This window comes from Nerophis lumbriciformis, linkage group LG09 (genome assembly GCF_033978685.3).
Source record: "Nerophis lumbriciformis linkage group LG09, RoL_Nlum_v2.1, whole genome shotgun sequence".
In the NCBI taxonomy this organism is placed as follows: Eukaryota; Metazoa; Chordata; class Actinopteri; order Syngnathiformes; family Syngnathidae; genus Nerophis; species Nerophis lumbriciformis.
The window spans coordinates 14,820,409-14,837,500 of record NC_084556.2 but is presented as its reverse complement, the minus strand read 5'-3'; the positions used below and the strand labels follow the sequence as shown (position 1 = coordinate 14,837,500).

At 37.7% G+C, this 17,092-nt stretch overlaps 1 protein-coding gene across 4 annotated transcripts in view; it reads right to left on the bottom strand.

The window, feature by feature from the left end:
• Positions 1-5,018: 5,018 nt before the first annotated feature.
• sh3pxd2b (SH3 and PX domains 2B) overlaps positions 5,019-17,092 on the bottom strand; it is a 63,547-nt gene continuing 51,473 nt past the window's right edge. For 2 of the 4 annotated variants that reach the window (XM_061962517.1, XM_061962518.1), the window contains 8 exons: positions 15,634-15,765; positions 14,122-14,223; positions 13,848-13,931; positions 12,273-12,390; positions 9,167-9,360; positions 9,045-9,091; positions 7,144-7,269; positions 5,019-7,071 (listed from right to left, as the gene is read on the bottom strand). In XM_061962517.1, coding sequence (XP_061818501.1) covers positions 5,593-7,071; positions 7,144-7,269; positions 9,045-9,091; positions 9,167-9,360; positions 12,273-12,390; positions 13,848-13,931; positions 14,122-14,223; positions 15,634-15,765 — 2,282 coding nt within the window. In that variant the 3' untranslated portion in view covers positions 5,019-5,592. The remainder of the gene's footprint in view (positions 7,072-7,143; positions 7,270-9,044; positions 9,092-9,166; positions 9,361-12,272; positions 12,391-13,847; positions 13,932-14,121; positions 14,224-15,633; positions 15,766-17,092) is intronic. The other 2 variants (XM_061962519.1, XM_061962520.1) reach the window with 1 other exon arrangement.

Sequence of the window (17,092 nt, the reverse complement as noted above, 5' to 3'; positions counted from 1 at the left end):
TGGTACATGGTGTAATGATAAGTGTGACCAGCAGATGGCAATCACACATAAGCGATAATGTGTAGACTGCACTATGATGACAATATGACACAAGTAAACAAAAACAACTAAATCGTTGAACTTGTACTTACCCATTTTATGCAAGTCATTTGGCTTTGCTGTGGGCTTTTGTTAAGTTTTCTCCGCTGCTATGCTTAGCTGTAACAACACGAAGCTGCGCACACAGCACACTAGCTGCTGGTGCTCAATACATTCTGACAGGTAGCCTATTTTAGTTCCGTTTTAGCGTCCTCAAATATGACGAGCAAGATTGCAGTTTTTAGTTCTAAAAAGTAACGCCAATAGATTTTTAAGACCTTTCAAAATCGTATTTAAGACCTTTTATGAGATTTTAGGAGACTTTTAGACATTTTAAGGCCTTAAATACAAATTATTAGATTTAAGCCTTTATTTTTATTTTTTTACTTTTTAAGACCCCCTAAATCACCCTAAATCCAACTTTGCCGTCCCATACACAAACTCACACACACGCACGCTTGATATGTTTACTTGCACTAAAACACAAATTAATGCATGAATTAGATTGAAACCGGCTTTTTAAAACACGCAAAAAAATGGGGTTGTGGATTTTTTTTAAAGATCGGCTTAACATCTAAATCAATCAAATCAAAGTTTATTTATACAGCCTTTAATCACAAGTGTCTCAAAGGGCTGACACCTAAAAATGTTGCTTTTTTTAAAATTTGTAATAATGTGCCAACAAATTCAATATAAAGTGGCCCAAACATGATTTTAAAATGACTATAAATATGACAATTTGGATTAGCTGAAGCACATTAGTTGTACGAGTGGTAACCAATAATGTGTATTTTTTTTCTAATTTATTCTGGTCTACACTTGAAAATAATGGTTTCTGTATTTATTATCCTTGACATGTACTGTACAAATTTACAACATTTCACAGCATTTAACAATATTTTTTTTTTAATTTGACATACTGTGATCAACATTTTCTTTAACATTACAACAAATAAATTAACTGCTATTTCACAATAAAATAATGTAGTCACAGTCCTCTGTAATATCACAACAAATTACTCTAAATTTAAACAGATTTTTTCCCTTAAGCCGTACAGTACAAGAAGTGGAGATATGCTATCAAACGGAGAGAGTAATTAATTATAAAATTACAATTGTGATGTTAACAGCATATGTATTATTGTATTGTAAATTACTTTTGACTTTTGAAATCTTGATTTGAATCGTATTCATGCAGCCTTAGTATATTTGAGGGAACCAGGGCTGTCAATAGGGTTGAAGAACTTGCACTTGCAAGATCTTTTCGCTCACAACTTTTTAGCACTGTATTAGAATTACACAAAAAACACTAAGGTTGCAAGTGGAAGTGGAAGAAATGGGCCAAACGCACAAGGACAGTGTTGATGCAGGGAAAAGCTAGCAGACGACTTGCAAACAGGGAAACGTTGCACAGATGAAAGCAGAGTAAACAAACTTGCACAGAGTTGACCAGAAAACAGAGGAGGTTCTGGTGGAAATAAACTTGTCTGGAAAACAGGGGCTGGATGTCCATCTAAAGATATGTTGTCTGTGCACAAAGTCTTTGATTCAGAAGGTTTGCACTTGCAAGATTTGCTTCCTTGCAACTTGTTGTTACTTTATTAGACATGACACAGCAAATACTGAATAAATTGAATTGGTTAAAAAGCAATATTGTTAGTTTCCTGGTATTACTGTAATGGTCATTAATGTGCATTATTATTTTTGGAAGAATTCAAGTTTGTAAAAAAAAATGCATACACCTTTTCCGGGTTCTCGCCCGGAAAAGGGTGGAGTGCCATCTCCGGGTTGGGGAGGAGATCTTGCCCCAAGTGGAGGAGTTCAAGTACCTCGGAGTCTTGTTCACGAGTGGGGGAAGAGTGGATCGTGAGATGGACAGGCGGATCGGTGCGGCGTCTTCAGTAATGCGGACGCTGTATCGATCCGTTGTGGGGAAGAAAGAGCTGAGCCGGAAGGCAAAGCTCTCAATTTACCGGTCGATCTACGTTCCCATCCTCACCTATGGTCATGAGCTTTGGGTTATGACCGAAAGGACAAGATCACGGGTACAAGCGGCCGAAATGAGTTTCCTCCGCCGGGTGGCGGGGCTCTCCCTTAGAGATAGGGTGAGAAGCTCTGTCATCCGGGAGGAGCTCAAAGTAAAGCCGCTGCTCCTCCACATCGAGAGGAGCCAGATGAGGTGGTTCGGGCATCTGGTCAGGATGCCACCCGAACGCCTCCCTAGGGAGGTGTTTAGGGCACGTCCGACCGGTAGGAGGCCGCGGGGAAGACCCAGGACACGTTGCGAAGACTATGTCTCCCGGCTGGCCTGGGAACGCCTTGGGGTCCCACAGGAAGAGCTGGACGAAGTGGCTGGGGAGAGGGAAGTCTTGGCTTCCCTGCTTAGGCTGCTGCCCCCGCGACCCGACCTCGGATAAGCGGAAGAAGATGGATGGATGGATGGATGGATGGACTTTTTACCCAAAACAAATCCCTCTCAAAAAAGTACCGTATTTTTCGGACTATAAGTCGCAGTTTTTGTCATAGTTTGGCCGGGCTCCAGTGTGACTTATGTATGTTTTTTTCCTTCTTTATTATGCATTTTCGGCAGGTGCGACTTATACTCTGAAAAATACAGTAATGAAAAAATGATACTATTGTAATGTATGTTCTGTTTTTTTTTCCAAATGTTTGTACATTAACTTTACGAAATACAAAGGCATTATCAACAAAACAAGGACGTGAGCATTGCAGTTAGCAACCCATTCAAATATTTCCACCATTTCCCCCCCTTCATCATAACATATTGTTTGCAAAGCTTTAAACATAGTTTCTTTTTATTTATCTAAAATAAAAAATAAAATAAAAAAAACAGTTGCACCAGATCCCAAAAAATCTGAAATGTTTATTAACAAAAATTCAATGTAACAAAAAAAAAAAGCTAAAATAAAAAAACTGTTATATGCTGCCATGACAACCCACACAATTGTCATCCATACTTACAAAACATTCCGTGCATTTATTCTCTTTGTTTATTTTCCTGCCAGTTCTTGGTCAAAATGACAAAACTCAACATAGCGACTAACATTTCAAAGTCTTGTCTGATAGTGCGTCAATTTTCCTACTTGGCTAATCGGTGACGATAACCATAGAATGAATGCACAAGGTCCAAACCCTCTTCTGAACACTTCTCTTCTCTTCCTGGTTCCTTCATTAGCACAATGTTTAAACAAAAAACATCAAAGATAGTCTTTACAATAAAAAAACAAAACATTTTGATACACTGCTCGTGCTTGAGACCAGTCAAGCCCTAATGTAAACCCATATTTTATACACACTTTGCTGTGTGACAATACTGGAAGTAATTGCACCAGTCACTGGGTCAGACACTCCCAATTACCGTACTTCTTTATATAGTGGCTGGGCGTTTATTCGGATTGTGGTATTTATTCTTTAAAATATACAATATATTTAGTCTTGTAATATTTGATTAATGTCCATGTCATTTCCATTGGCGTGCATCTAAAGGTTTAAATAAATAAAGCCTTTAAGTGACTGATTGATCAACTTTGTGAGGCCACTATTTTAGGAAATACGGTATATGGCAGCCTTATTCTCTTTTTATTTCTAGCATGTGCAAATCTACGTTTGACCTGGTGTTAAAATGAGTGAGGAGTACACAATATTACACGTATTTGCAACAATAATCAAACACATACAAACTAATGAATACAACTGACTGGTGTAAGAAAGCACTTCTACTTGGCAACGTGAACTCTTGTTGTGATTGCTGTTAGCATTTAAAGCCCGTTAAACTCATCATTTGTCCACTACTGGAATGTCAAATATATATTTATTTTTATGTATGGTACAGTAGCATCTACTAACACTTGCCCTCAGGACATGTGCAGGTCTAAAAAAAACTGCTATTAAATCATATTTTGCCAATAGTCTCAACCTCAAGCACATTAAAAACAATCAGTATTTCAACCCTTTAAGTTATACTTTAATTCTTTATTATTTTTTTTTTTTTTGCAAAAGCCCAAAAATTAATTACAATTTCATTATTATTTATTGTAGTTTGGGAAAATTGAACAGGTTACATTTTAAAAACCAGCATCCTCTGCAGTGGATGTTTTTTTTTTTTTTGGTTTCTTTTGACAGAATTACAAATTGAGTCATTAAATAAATCATTAAAAAAATTAAATTGTGTAATAATTAATTAAATCATTAATTAAAATCAATAATTCAATAAATAATTAAATGTAGTTCAAAATCAAAATAATTAAAATAGTATTTAATTATTTTGGGCCCATTTGACCCTACATAAATTACATGAAGTGGCATTAAAAGGGTTGAAATCCTGATAATTATTACCAACAAGTCGAAAGTTGTTTCAGTGGAAAAAAAAAAAAGTAATGTCAGATAATGTGTACCAGCACTTTTTTTTTAGGTGTCCATCGTCGGCCACAAAGGCACCAGAGGGTGCAACAAGTTCCCCGAAAGATGAGAAAAATGGAACAAAAATGCCTGAGGGTGGCATAAAGGTTAATAGTGGGCCATCAACTACAACTACGGCGTGGGGGGAGATTAGGGATGGGTACCTTTCACATTGGAACTGGGAATTGATGACGTTATTCAACAATACCAATTTACGGTATCGTATTTTTCGGAGTATAAGTCGCACCGGAGTATAAGTCGCACCTGCCGAAAATGCATAATAAAGAAGGAAAAAAACATTATGCAACTTTCATAAACTATGAAAAAAACTGCGACTTATAGTCCGAAAAATACGGTACTTTAGCATGTGCTCTTGTGGTGATGTTAATTTAAAAAATGAATTCAACATTTTAATAGTGAGCTGATAATATCTGTGCCGTCCAGTTATTCTATCTTGTTTCTTACACTTCTGAGTCTCATTTGCAAGTATTATGTAGTAGACTTGTGTTGCCATTATCAAGTTAAATGTGCGAGTCTTGTCTTTTGTTGAGTCCTATAAAGTTTTTGTACTGTAAGTATTGTACTTATTACCCACTGGCTGTTTGTTTGCAATGTGCATCTTATTGTAGTTCTCTTTAACACCAACGCCAATCAGTAGCATGTTTATGGTATTTCCAATACAAATTAGCATTGAGCTACTCCCACTACACTTTTGAGCGTTTTTCTATCAGGCAGACTTGCTTTGTTGGCAGGGAAAACAACCTAGAGTCCACTCTGTTTTCCTTTCAAGTGTTTTTGAGTTGGTAACACAGATGTAACATCACAAACGATTTTACGTGAACGGTACACAGAATGTCGGTACCTATAAAAGTCCTGAATTCAGTACCCATCTTTAGTGGAGATTAGTTGTAATGCTATGCTAACACCTAGCCTCTGTAATGCTAACACTGACAGGAAGCTTCCAATAAAATGTTTGGATTATAGAAGTAAACATCACATGTGTGTTTCTGCTGGTTTAGTGTAAGTATAAGAACGTGTACCTATAAATAAAATAAAAAAAAGCCTACTTGCTACAAAGTAGTTTTTTTTGTCTACCTATGGTTTCTTGCTCAAGTAATTGGAAGGGATCCAGCCCTCGACTTCTTCTCCTACGTTCTTGCAGAACCACCAACCGTTGCTATTTTTCTCCAGCACCTCAAAGAGCGTCCCCACCTTGAAGCTGGACGTCTGGTCCTCGCCTTCGAAGTCCGCCACGGCCAGATACAGCTCGTCCTTACTGGACTCCTTCAGCAAGGGTGGGAGTTTGTCTCTGGGCGGACCTGGCTTGTCGCTCTTCACTTGGGGTTTCGGAGGAATGGGGATTTTATTCACTTTGGACTCCTGAGAGAAACCCTTAGGTTTAGGGGGTGGGGGTCTGTTGAGTTGGGGTGGTCCCAGATCTTTTGAAGCGGGCTTGAAGTCGGTAGGGCTGGACGGCTCGGTCTTCTTTGGAGGCGGGGGTCTTCTTGGAACCAAAGCCGGTGGTCTCTGAGGGACTTCCTTGTGGGAAGGCACTGCTGGTTTCTCCTGACTGTGGCCGTTCAAGTGTTTAGGAGAACATTTGGGTTCCTCACAGTTCCTGCTGTTACTTGGAGACGACGTATGAACAGGTGGTAGGCTTGGAGGGGGACTGCTACGGTGGGAACCGACCACCGGGGTCTCGTTTTGATGGTTGGCCTCCCCTGAAGCAGAACTGGGATCTACGGGTTTTGAAGGTCTCAGCTTACTTCTCAGGTTGGTGATGTCAACTTTGTTCTCTGCTGCCGGTGCTGCTGGCGGGTCTGGCTTTGTCGCTGGAAAAGGTTTAGGTCGGATCACCGGTTTGGGCTTCATGAATACAGCTGGACCAGCTGGCTGTGGTTTCTCCTCCGGGACTTCTGACTTGGGTTTTGGTGGCTGCTTGGGTACTGGTTTCAGGTTGAACTTCTTCACCTCTTTGGCAGAGACCTTGTGACCACATTCAAGACCCATTTCGTTCCGAAGGTGAAGTGCTTTGCTCTTGTCCTCCTTCTTTGGTTCTGGGGTTTTCTCTAGTTTGAAAGGTGCTGCCTTTGGTGGAACCATTGGTATGATGACTCCTGGCACTGGGGGTTTTGGTGGCAAAGGCTTAGAATGATCAGGTCTTGGTTTCTCAGCCACCTCCAACTCAAAACTCTTATGGATGGACTCCCTTCGAGGTGGCAAAGCTGGTTTCTCTTCAGGCGGACACACCGGGGCTGGGGGTAGCGGTCCAGAGAAGGCCGATGACTTGGTAGCGCTGGACTTCCAGTCTCTTAACTTGGGGCGGGCAAAGCTATCGGCGGCTGCTGTCGGTTCATCCGGTAAAGGCTTGGACCAACTATCATCGGTGCTTGAAACACTTGAACTACTGTCCTCCAGTTGCAGCTTCTCCATCTCATTGGGAAGAGGCGCCAGAAAATTGGGCCTGAGGGCGCTACTTGTCTTCTTGTACTTGTCGATAAAAGTAGCCGGGGCCCAACCCTCTTGCTCATCAATTTGGATGTACCACCAACCGCTTCCGTTCTTCTCAATCACCTGCTCAATGAAATTAGCCATTTTCTTAGTATTACAAAACATTTCCAACCAAGTAGCGTGTGCTGCTTTTACCTCGACTTTGATTCCAGCCTGAAAGCTAATCCCATCAGGTATGGTGGTCTGGAAGTCTGCGATGGTGTAGAACTCCTCCTCGACTTGAGGTGGACCAGGGGGCTTGGGAAGATTTGTACCACGAGGCTGTGAAAAGACCCAAGTTGTTACATTCATAATGAGAAGATGAATTGTGGTGATACGTGTACATGTGTTTCAATGTATCTAGTGTGAGTGCTTTAAACAATTCAACAGTATCAGCACAATATCGTTATTACTCCTGCTATTTTATTACCTACGCTTTGTAAGCAAAACAAAGTCAATAGTACACAAGAACTGAACAAAAACAAAAACTAACATATTTTACTCATTTGAATAATATGGTGTTTGCCGTCAAAGTCCTCCTGTGTCCAGGGAAGTATTCCCTGAGTTTGTAAACATAAACAAGAACATTAATTTTGAGAAAATATAATTCTCGACTCTATTTGATCCACTTTTTATGGTTTTATTTTAGGATTAAAATGAGAATGAGGGGGTTGAAATCCATATTCGAACAAGTGATACTTTTTTTGTTGTTTTTCCAGTCGCACGACCTATTTTTAGTCACAAATGCGAGTAAATTGGTCACACTGTACAGCCCTGTCATAGCATTGAGTTTTGTGAAAGACCACCCAAACTTTCCACAAACAGAAGTAGGGTTGTACAGTATACCGGTATTAGTATAGTACTGCGATACTAATGAATCATTTTTGGTACTATACCGCCACCCCCAAGTACAGTAGCGTATCTAGTCGATACTACCGTATTTTTCGGAGTATAAGTCGCACCGGAGTATAAGTCGCACCTGCCGGAAATGCATAATAAAGAAGGAAAAAAACATACATAAATCGCACTGGAGCCCGGCCAAACTATGAAAAAAAAACTGCTACTTACAGTCCGAAAAATACGGTACTATGACTATGTCGATTTTTTCTGGCATCACAACACCTTCATTCATTTAAAACATTTTTTATATTATGTTTATAAACTCAGGAAATATGTCCCTGGACATATGAGGACTTTGAATATGACCAATGTATGATCCTGTAACTACTTGGTATCGGATCGATACCCAAATTCGTGGTATCATCCAAAGCTAATGTAAAGTATCAAACAACAGAACAATAAGTGATTATTACATTTTAACAGAAGTGTAGATAGAACATGCTAAGAGAGAAAGTAAGCACATATTAACAGTAAACGAACAAGTAGATTAATAATTAATTTTCTACCACTTGTACTTAATAATTTTGACAAAATAATAGAATGGAAAATGACACAATATGTTACTGCATATGTCAGCAACTAATAAAAGACAATTTGTCTTGTATGTTCACTATTTTATTTAAGGACAACGTTGCAATAAGAAACATATGTTTAATGTACCCTAAGATTTGTTGTTAAAATAAAGCCAATACTGCAATTTTTTTGTGGTCCCCTTTATTTAGAAAAGTACCGAAAAGTATCGAAATAATTTTGGTACCGGTACCAAAATTTTAACAAAAAATCTTACCGGTACATTAAACATATGTTTTTTTTTATTGCAAGTTTGTCCTTAAATAAAATAGTGAACATATGAGACAACTTGTCTTTTAGTAGTGAGTAAGCAAACAAAGGCTCCAAATTAGAAATGTATCGAAATAATTTTGGTATCGTTACTAAAATATTGGTATTGGGACAACACTAGACAGAGGTAATTAAGGGCCAATATAGCGTTAGGCCTGTGATGATGCAGAGTTGTTCACGGGGTGTAATAATACCATTAAAGTTACATCCACAGATTTGCACTAAGACCATGTTAGCGTGTCTAATTGAAGTGTGGAGTTTATTTGTTGAATTGCATGCATTAGGGTAGAGAATATACATGAATTTAAATGTCTTACTATGGAGAGATCTCTTCGTGGTGGAGGTCTTTGTCTCAGTCCCATTTCTGTGAATGAACATGAAACAAATCAGTGTTGAACAATAAAACCTAAAACAGTATTCGTCCACATTGACACATTACTTCGATCGGAAAAGAACGAGAGTCTGTTTTCTTTCTGGTTCTCCCGGTTGGAGTTGACCGCATGGTTCTGCTTGGAGACCCCGTCCAGGTCGTTGGCACTGGCGTGCGCTGCGCCGCCCGCCGCCTGCTTCTGGCTCTGAATGTCCGACTTCTTCAGGTAGGAGGCTGGGGCCCAGCCCTCGCGTCCTTGGTACCTGATGGCGGGAGGACATGGTTATTGCTTTGCTACTTAGAAAAACTACAGTACTTATTAGATTATTATTTATACACATTATTTCACAACTGAATCCCTGTGTATTAAATACAAATTAAAATGTCAACACAGTGCAAAGGCTGCACAGGAGCATTTGAGGTCGTTAAGGTTATGAGTAAATTTACCCTAAAGACATTACATGTGGCAATGTGGGTGGGGCCAAAGGCTGTTTTTCAACATTTCCAAGCCACAATCTGCCTATCATCTTCCGTTGAAATATTTAAGCCACCGCTGCATTGCAAATGCATTTTACCAATGGCCCTAGTCAGTATGAAAGACCAACCAGGCAATTGAGTTTGAGTTGATCACAATTTCCATTTAACTCACTTGTTATTCTTTACACAAAACGTTTAGTAAGACATTTGTTTCAAATATTTCCAAATGTTTATTGGATCAGAAGAAGAAAAGGATGAATCATGTGAAAATACTAAGAAGACAACAGTAGCAATGAAAAACATTAACCTTATGCTGGTTTAATGTGAAAGTGGGGTAGTAGTCAGTGTTTTGGCGACACCTAGTGGCCACAATTATTCATTGAATCAAGCTCATAGATAGATAGATAGATAGATAGTACGTTATTGATTCCTTCAGGAGAGTTCCCTCATGAAAATAAAAATTCCAGCAGCAGTGTACAGAATTGAGATCGAATTAAAAAAGTAAATAATGGGGGTATAAATGGAAATAAAATAGAAAATATAACAAAAAGAATACAAATAAAAAGCAACAATAAGAATACAAATATAACAGTAAAAATACGAATATACTCGTATTTTTACTGTTATATTTTTATTCTTATTGTTGCTTTTTATTTTTATTCTTTTGTTATATTTTCTATTTTATTTCCATTTATACCCCCATTATTTACTTTTTTAACTCGCTGCGTCATCGGTGCAATACATTTTCATAACATGGTCACTACTGCATAGTTTCTCTTGTTATATATAACAAGAGAAACTATGCAGTAGTTGTTATATATAACAAGAGAAACTATGCAGTAGTGACCATGTTATGAAAATGTATTGCACTGATGACGCAGCAAGTGGAATTATGCAGACGCGTTTGTTACTGTATACTTTCTAATACGTTTGAGACTTTGTATCTAATATTCAACTATTATTTGATACATGTTTTTATTGACACATGTCATGTTTAAACTGCAATATTGCTCAATTAAAGACACTTCTGGCTTGTGGGCTTTTGTGTGCTCAGCTGTTGTGTAGCTGCTAGCTCCTGGAAGCCAATAGACTACCCTGTTTACATGTTGTTAATGACTTGGACTAAAATATAAGAAAAGAGAATGTGTGTGCTTATTGCAGGACATTTAGATGTTAACTGGGTGTCAAGTTTTGCAAAGGTAATCACGCTGCAGGACTGCTTGTATCAGAGTGTATGTCAAAGGTTTTAGATGCAAGCCAAAATAATTTGTTACCTTTTTTTTTTTGCTGACTTCGGATCGAGACACCCTTACTATTACTAGGAGCCATTTTTGCTTCTAAAAAAATGTTTCTGGCTTTCAGACTACACATTTTCAGGCAAATAATTTTGCTAACTTGGTGCAATATTTTTTCAATTCGAATAATAAAAAATAAATGTTAGGGCTGTCAGACGGTTAGAATATTTATCACGATTTATCGCAGTTTGTTCAAAGTGAACTCAAAATGATCGCAATATCGAAGACAGATACAACTTTTCATCATTAATAAGAGTACCCTAGACAGATCATTTTCAAGTTTGTATTACCATGACTGGACAATTAGACAATGAAATGTTTTTTAAACATGCTGTTTTAAACAACTCAACACAAAATGATAAAAACACACTTTTAAAGAGAATTTTAAAAATTGCCTGCGGTGTATTGGGAGTTTTGCCATATTTTGTATTTTGTTGGAGTACAGAATTTGTATTCCTGCAGTAGGAGCACTTGCATTCAGAGGAGGAGCTACACCGTTTTAGATAATAATTTCACGCATTAATAATATAAAAATGTGGATTGTTACAATCATGCTTTGATTGTCAAAGATGTTTGGTAATGTAATCTGTGATACTTCTACTAAATACATTATTCTGTACATTACTTGTTGTAAAGTTAATGGTATTAATATCTCTGTAGGGCAATGTTTTAACCTTTTCTATTTATTAATGAAATGTAACATTGGCTTGTTAAACATTTTATCAATTAGAACAGGTTATAAAAGAATATGTGTTTCATTTCCATCTGTCAGAAAACATTTATTTAGGTAGAATTATCACAGATTACTTTACAAAACATCTTTGACAAAGCATGATCTTAACTTAAAACGATTTTTCATTTTGTTATGGTCGTCAGACCAGAGGTGACGCGTAGCACTATTATTGTGAAGCCGGAAGTGTGCGATTGGTATGAGAAGAGGTGTCTTGACATGTTTTGATTATGTGGAAGTCTCCGATAAAAGTGACTCTAGACTTCCTCTCTCCAGTCGTTTTTTCTGCTGAGCTTTTATTCCATCTTAATAAAGTAGTTCAATTCAATTCCATTGATTCGGGATAGCCCCTTGAGATGCAACATCTCCCTTTCAAGGGGATCCCTACACGAATAAAAAAAACATACCATACAATGCAACACAACAAACACAAAAACACAACACTCTACCACTCCCACAGCAGACATAATGCAACTTATTACATAATAGCATGTTGCTCCATTTTACAGTTATTCCTGCTTATTGTACAATGTATTTGGTGGGATTTTTTTTGTAAAGACTTCTCCAATCCTTTTAGTCACTCTTTCTTTATCAAAAGTATGTTGTAGACTGTACTCATGTTCAGAGACTTTTTACTAATGTCGCTCGATGTCCGTTTAGTTGAGTGAATTACCTGATTTTCCACCAGCCCTCCAAGTTCTTCTGCATAACTTCCACAATCATTCCTCTCTCCAGGTCAATCTCATCCTCATCCCGAGCGGAATAGGGATAAATCACTGAATATTTCTCCTCTGAAATAGGAAAATAGACAATTATTGTACGTTTCCATGTTTATGTTACACTGGACAAGATTGTTCTAAAGACAAAACAACTGATGCAGGGAAGAAACTAGGGACACAACACACACAATAATGATGAATTAAGGAGTGGGAATTCATACATTTCTTGTATTGTTTGATGTTAAGTGTGCACTTATCTGGGAAATGCAAAATCAACTGGCATGTTGACAAAGATAACTCATTTTTATTGGACAATGTGGATTGATAAAATATGCAAGAAATGGAGGCAGCAGCTTGCAAGAATGAGAAGATCACACATGCAACAAACATATACAGTCACAGGACACTTCACTAAGTACACTTTTTACTCTCTTGACATTATGTTTTTATTCATTTTTGCTTTTATATTTGGCATTGGGATACATTTTCTTCAAATGTAATTGTTTGTAACCATACATAAATTAAAAAAAACATTTTGTATGGTGAGTTTAAAAGCTTTACATCACTTTAGACCAGTCAGATGCCACTTTATTGAATCAGTTAGGTAAATGACTGGGTTTTAAATTTGGGTCAAAAACTTTCAACTGTATAATTTTATTCGCAACCCCTAACAGTCAACCCACTAATGATCGTAGTAAATAACAAACATTTAAGTATGGCTGTAGGAGGAATCTATAAAAAAAATACCTTACCCTGCAGTAATGTGCATTAAATACGGTACACATTGTGTGCACCTAGTTTCCTTATTGCACTACTTCCACATTGCTATTGTTATTTCTATCCCTTTGTTTTACAGTTAATGAAAATGTAACACGTGTACTTTTCATGTAGTGTACACTATACACATACCGTATTTTTCGGACTATAAGTCGCAGTTTTTTTCATAGTTTGGCCGGGGGTGCGACTTATACTCAGGAGCGACTTATGTGTGAAATTACTAACACATTACCGTAAAATATCAAATAATATTATTTAGCTCATTCACGTAAGAGACTAGACGTATAAGATTTCATGGGATTTAGCGATTAGGAGTGACAGATTGTTTGGTAAACGTATAGCATGTTCTATATGTTATTGCTATTTGAATGACTCTTACCATAATATGTTACGTTAACATACCAGGCACGTTCTCAGTTAGTTATTTATGCGTCATATAACGTACACTTATTCAGCCTGTTGTTCACTATTCTTTATTTATTTTAAATTGCCTTTCAAATGTCTATTCTTGGTGTTGGGTTTTATCAAATAAATTTCCCCCAAAAATGCGCCTTATACTCCAGTGCGACTTATATATGTTTTTTTCCTTCTTTATTATGCATTTCCGACCGGTGCGACTTATACTCCGAAAAATACGGTACATATTCTACAGGACATGCCATGCACATACAGCAGCAGATGTGGTTGCAATTTGCATGCGTGTGCATTTTAAGATAAAAGGGTGAAGGGGAGAAGAAAGGCGTGCTCTCCACCTTGCCCAAAGCCCATGCTGAAAAGATCCCCAAAAGTTCTGCGCCGGCCCACGTGCCTCGGTAAAGACCAGAATCTCCGAGGCGCTGACGTAGCAGCGCGGTGCAGGTGAGGCAAGACAGGAAGTGAACATAACACCCGTCAATCCATCTGGAAACTTCTAAATTAAAGCCAGGCTTGGATTCAGTACCTGGATGCTATCCTGTTTTTAAATGTTCCCTTTGGTGCCTCAAAGAGAAGTAGGCTCTTTTAGAAAAAAATAACTTCATCTTGTACCTTCTTCTCCTGGAACAGTGATGTCATCAGGGTCATCCTGGGCCTCCAAGCAGGTGGCAGGAACCCAACCTTGTGCGTCCTCTGAACTCACAAACCACCACCCTGTGAAGACACAACAGCAACACACTAAGTACAACCCTCACATTTCCAGCACTTTTATCTTCTCAAGCGACAACAATGTCGAAATAGAACTTTGCTACACACAGCCAATATCTAAACAGCCGGCAACACAAGCGATAATTGGCTCGTCCCTACAGTCAAGCGAGTGGGTGGCAGAATCATGGTACGGAGCGGCTTGAGTGCTGCCAGCAACTGGAAAGCTCTGGTTCATTTTAAAAAGGGACAAAAGTAAAAACAAAAACAATAAAAAAAAGAGTGACAGTGAGTTAGCGAGTACTTACATGTCTTTGGTCTATGATAGGGGTCCCCAAACTTTTTGACTCGGGGGCCGCATTGGGTTAAAAAAATTTGGCCGGGAGCCAGGCTGTATATATATATATATATATATATATATATATATATATATATAGTCTTAATAATCCGTTTTGTCATTTAACATCAATTAACATTGATGTTCATCAACATTTAACATTGTCACGTTATCGATGGGAAAATTAATTTTTAGACAATATGATTTGCCTGAGCGGCTAGGAGACACCAAGTGTAACAAGCGGTAGAAAATGGATTAGAAAGGAAAGATTTAAAAAAATAATAATAAATTAAAAAAAAATAAAAAAATGAAAACATTTTTTTTTAACTTGGGACTTCCTGTGGGCCGGATTGTGGATGCTGGGGGGCCGGATCCGGCCCACGGACCGTAGTTTGGGGACCCCTGGTCTATGAAGTCAGAATTTTACCTTTAGAACATTGACACTTTAGCAGGCTAAAACATATTAGGTAGCAATGCTTAATCATATAAATATGTAAAGGAAGTGTAACAAATTAGAGTATATAGATTCATTTTGATTACAAATAGAATATTTATATCATCAAGAACCCTGGGATTTATCTGATCTTTTTTTTTAAATTTTTTTTTTTAAATCATTATTCTGTTATTAATTATAATTATTTTGTTATTTATTTATGGCTAAATATAAGTACATTATTTTAAAATATTGATGATAGAAAGTTATGATTTATGATAATTTAATCATGGAACACTGTAGAATTACATTTCTATAGGGAATATTATTTTGTCATTAATCAGATAAAAATGAGTACCGTATTTTTCGGACTATAAGTCGCAGTTTTTTTCATAGTTAGGCCGGGCTCCAGTGCGACTTATATATGTTTTTTTCCTTTTTTATTATGCATTTTCGACAGGTGCGACTTATACTCCGAAAAATACGGTAATTGTTTGATAGCACTATTTTTTTTACAGTTTATTTTTATTATTCATTCATTACAATAAATAAGTAAAAACATGTAAATGTTTATGATGGCAACAGTTTCACGATGCACATTTTAATGGAGAATACTCTTTTTATTGTAATATGTTTAATAGAAACTTACCCGACTCATTTTTCTCAATGACCTCCACCACCTGACCAACAGACAGGCTGATCTCAGAGCTCTCCTGCTTCTCGTAGTTCGTTACCGCCACATACTGGTCCAGCACGAGCGGGTCTGCTGAGTTGGCATCTCCTGTTAGCGTGACATCAAAGGCACTTAACATTTCCTGCCGGATGTTTTTCTTATTTTTTTTTTTTTTATCAAGGAAACGTCTCTATAACGTAGCAAAGCCTCCACTCATCGTGTTCGAGCACTTTTGTTGAGGCCTTGACATCCTTTTCAGCATCACTGTCTAACTGTAATGAAATATCCACTGATGCAAGAAAACAAATCGATATTTTGGTGCCAATGATGATTCCGAGGTCAAAAAATGAGAAGAGGCTCAACTAGACTATGGAGAGTCTTCCTTTGATGCGATGCAGGCGAGGTAGCAGACGTGATTAGAGAGACAATGTGAAGTGGAAACAATGATAGGGAAAAATGTTAATGCAATTTTTTTTAAAGGTAAAGACTTTGTTATGCATATTATAAACCACCACCAACACCATAAGAAATATGAAATCACTCGCAAAACTCATTGCTATGGCAACCCTCTGGTCTGGATTCAACCCCAATTTATCCAAACTGAACTGATTCTAGGCAACAAAGCTTCTTGTAATGTTAAATGAGAACTGCACTTTTTGGAGGGAATTTTGCCTTTCATTCACTATCCTTATGTATGACAAGAAAGAACACATCATTTTTTCTTTCTTAATGTATTCTAAATCGTAAAATACAGCAAGTACGAGGTGGCTAACAATGCAGATAATGGGAGTACCCTATTGCGCCCTTAAAGCTCTTTAGAAAACATTAAAAAAATGCCAACAATACTCCATTTATATCTTGTGACGTGAATATTATTAGCGATATTGTTATTATAAGCGCTAACGCAGACAAACTACTTTTAGCCGCGCCATGATCACAGAGAGCTAACTGGCTTGTGCAGCTACATTGTTGACATGTTGAGCCGATGAGCTGCTGCATCGCCTCTGAGTTAGTGAAAGTTAATTGTAGATTATAAATCATGTTTCTCACCTGAATATTAGAAGAATGTGGACTAGGGATGTAACGGTAAACAGTATAATGATAAACCGCAGTAAAATTCCCAACGGTTAGTAATACCGTTTGAACTTTTAATTACCGAAAAACCGTCATTTAGTAATGCATTTTAGGCAACACTGCTTACTTCCTGGAAACGGAGTCACAGCAGCGCTGGGGGATGCGCACTAGTGTCGTTTTGCTTGGAAAAACATGGCGGAACACAACTACACAGACTTCTCTATGTAGATTTACTAGCTATGATGTTTTGTCATCTCATCAAACTGAACACAGGCTGTGAAGATTGTGTATTCGATGTGTGAGGTATCACACCTGTTTATTTTTGTTGGCCATACTGATGCATTGAATCACATGGTGTTGT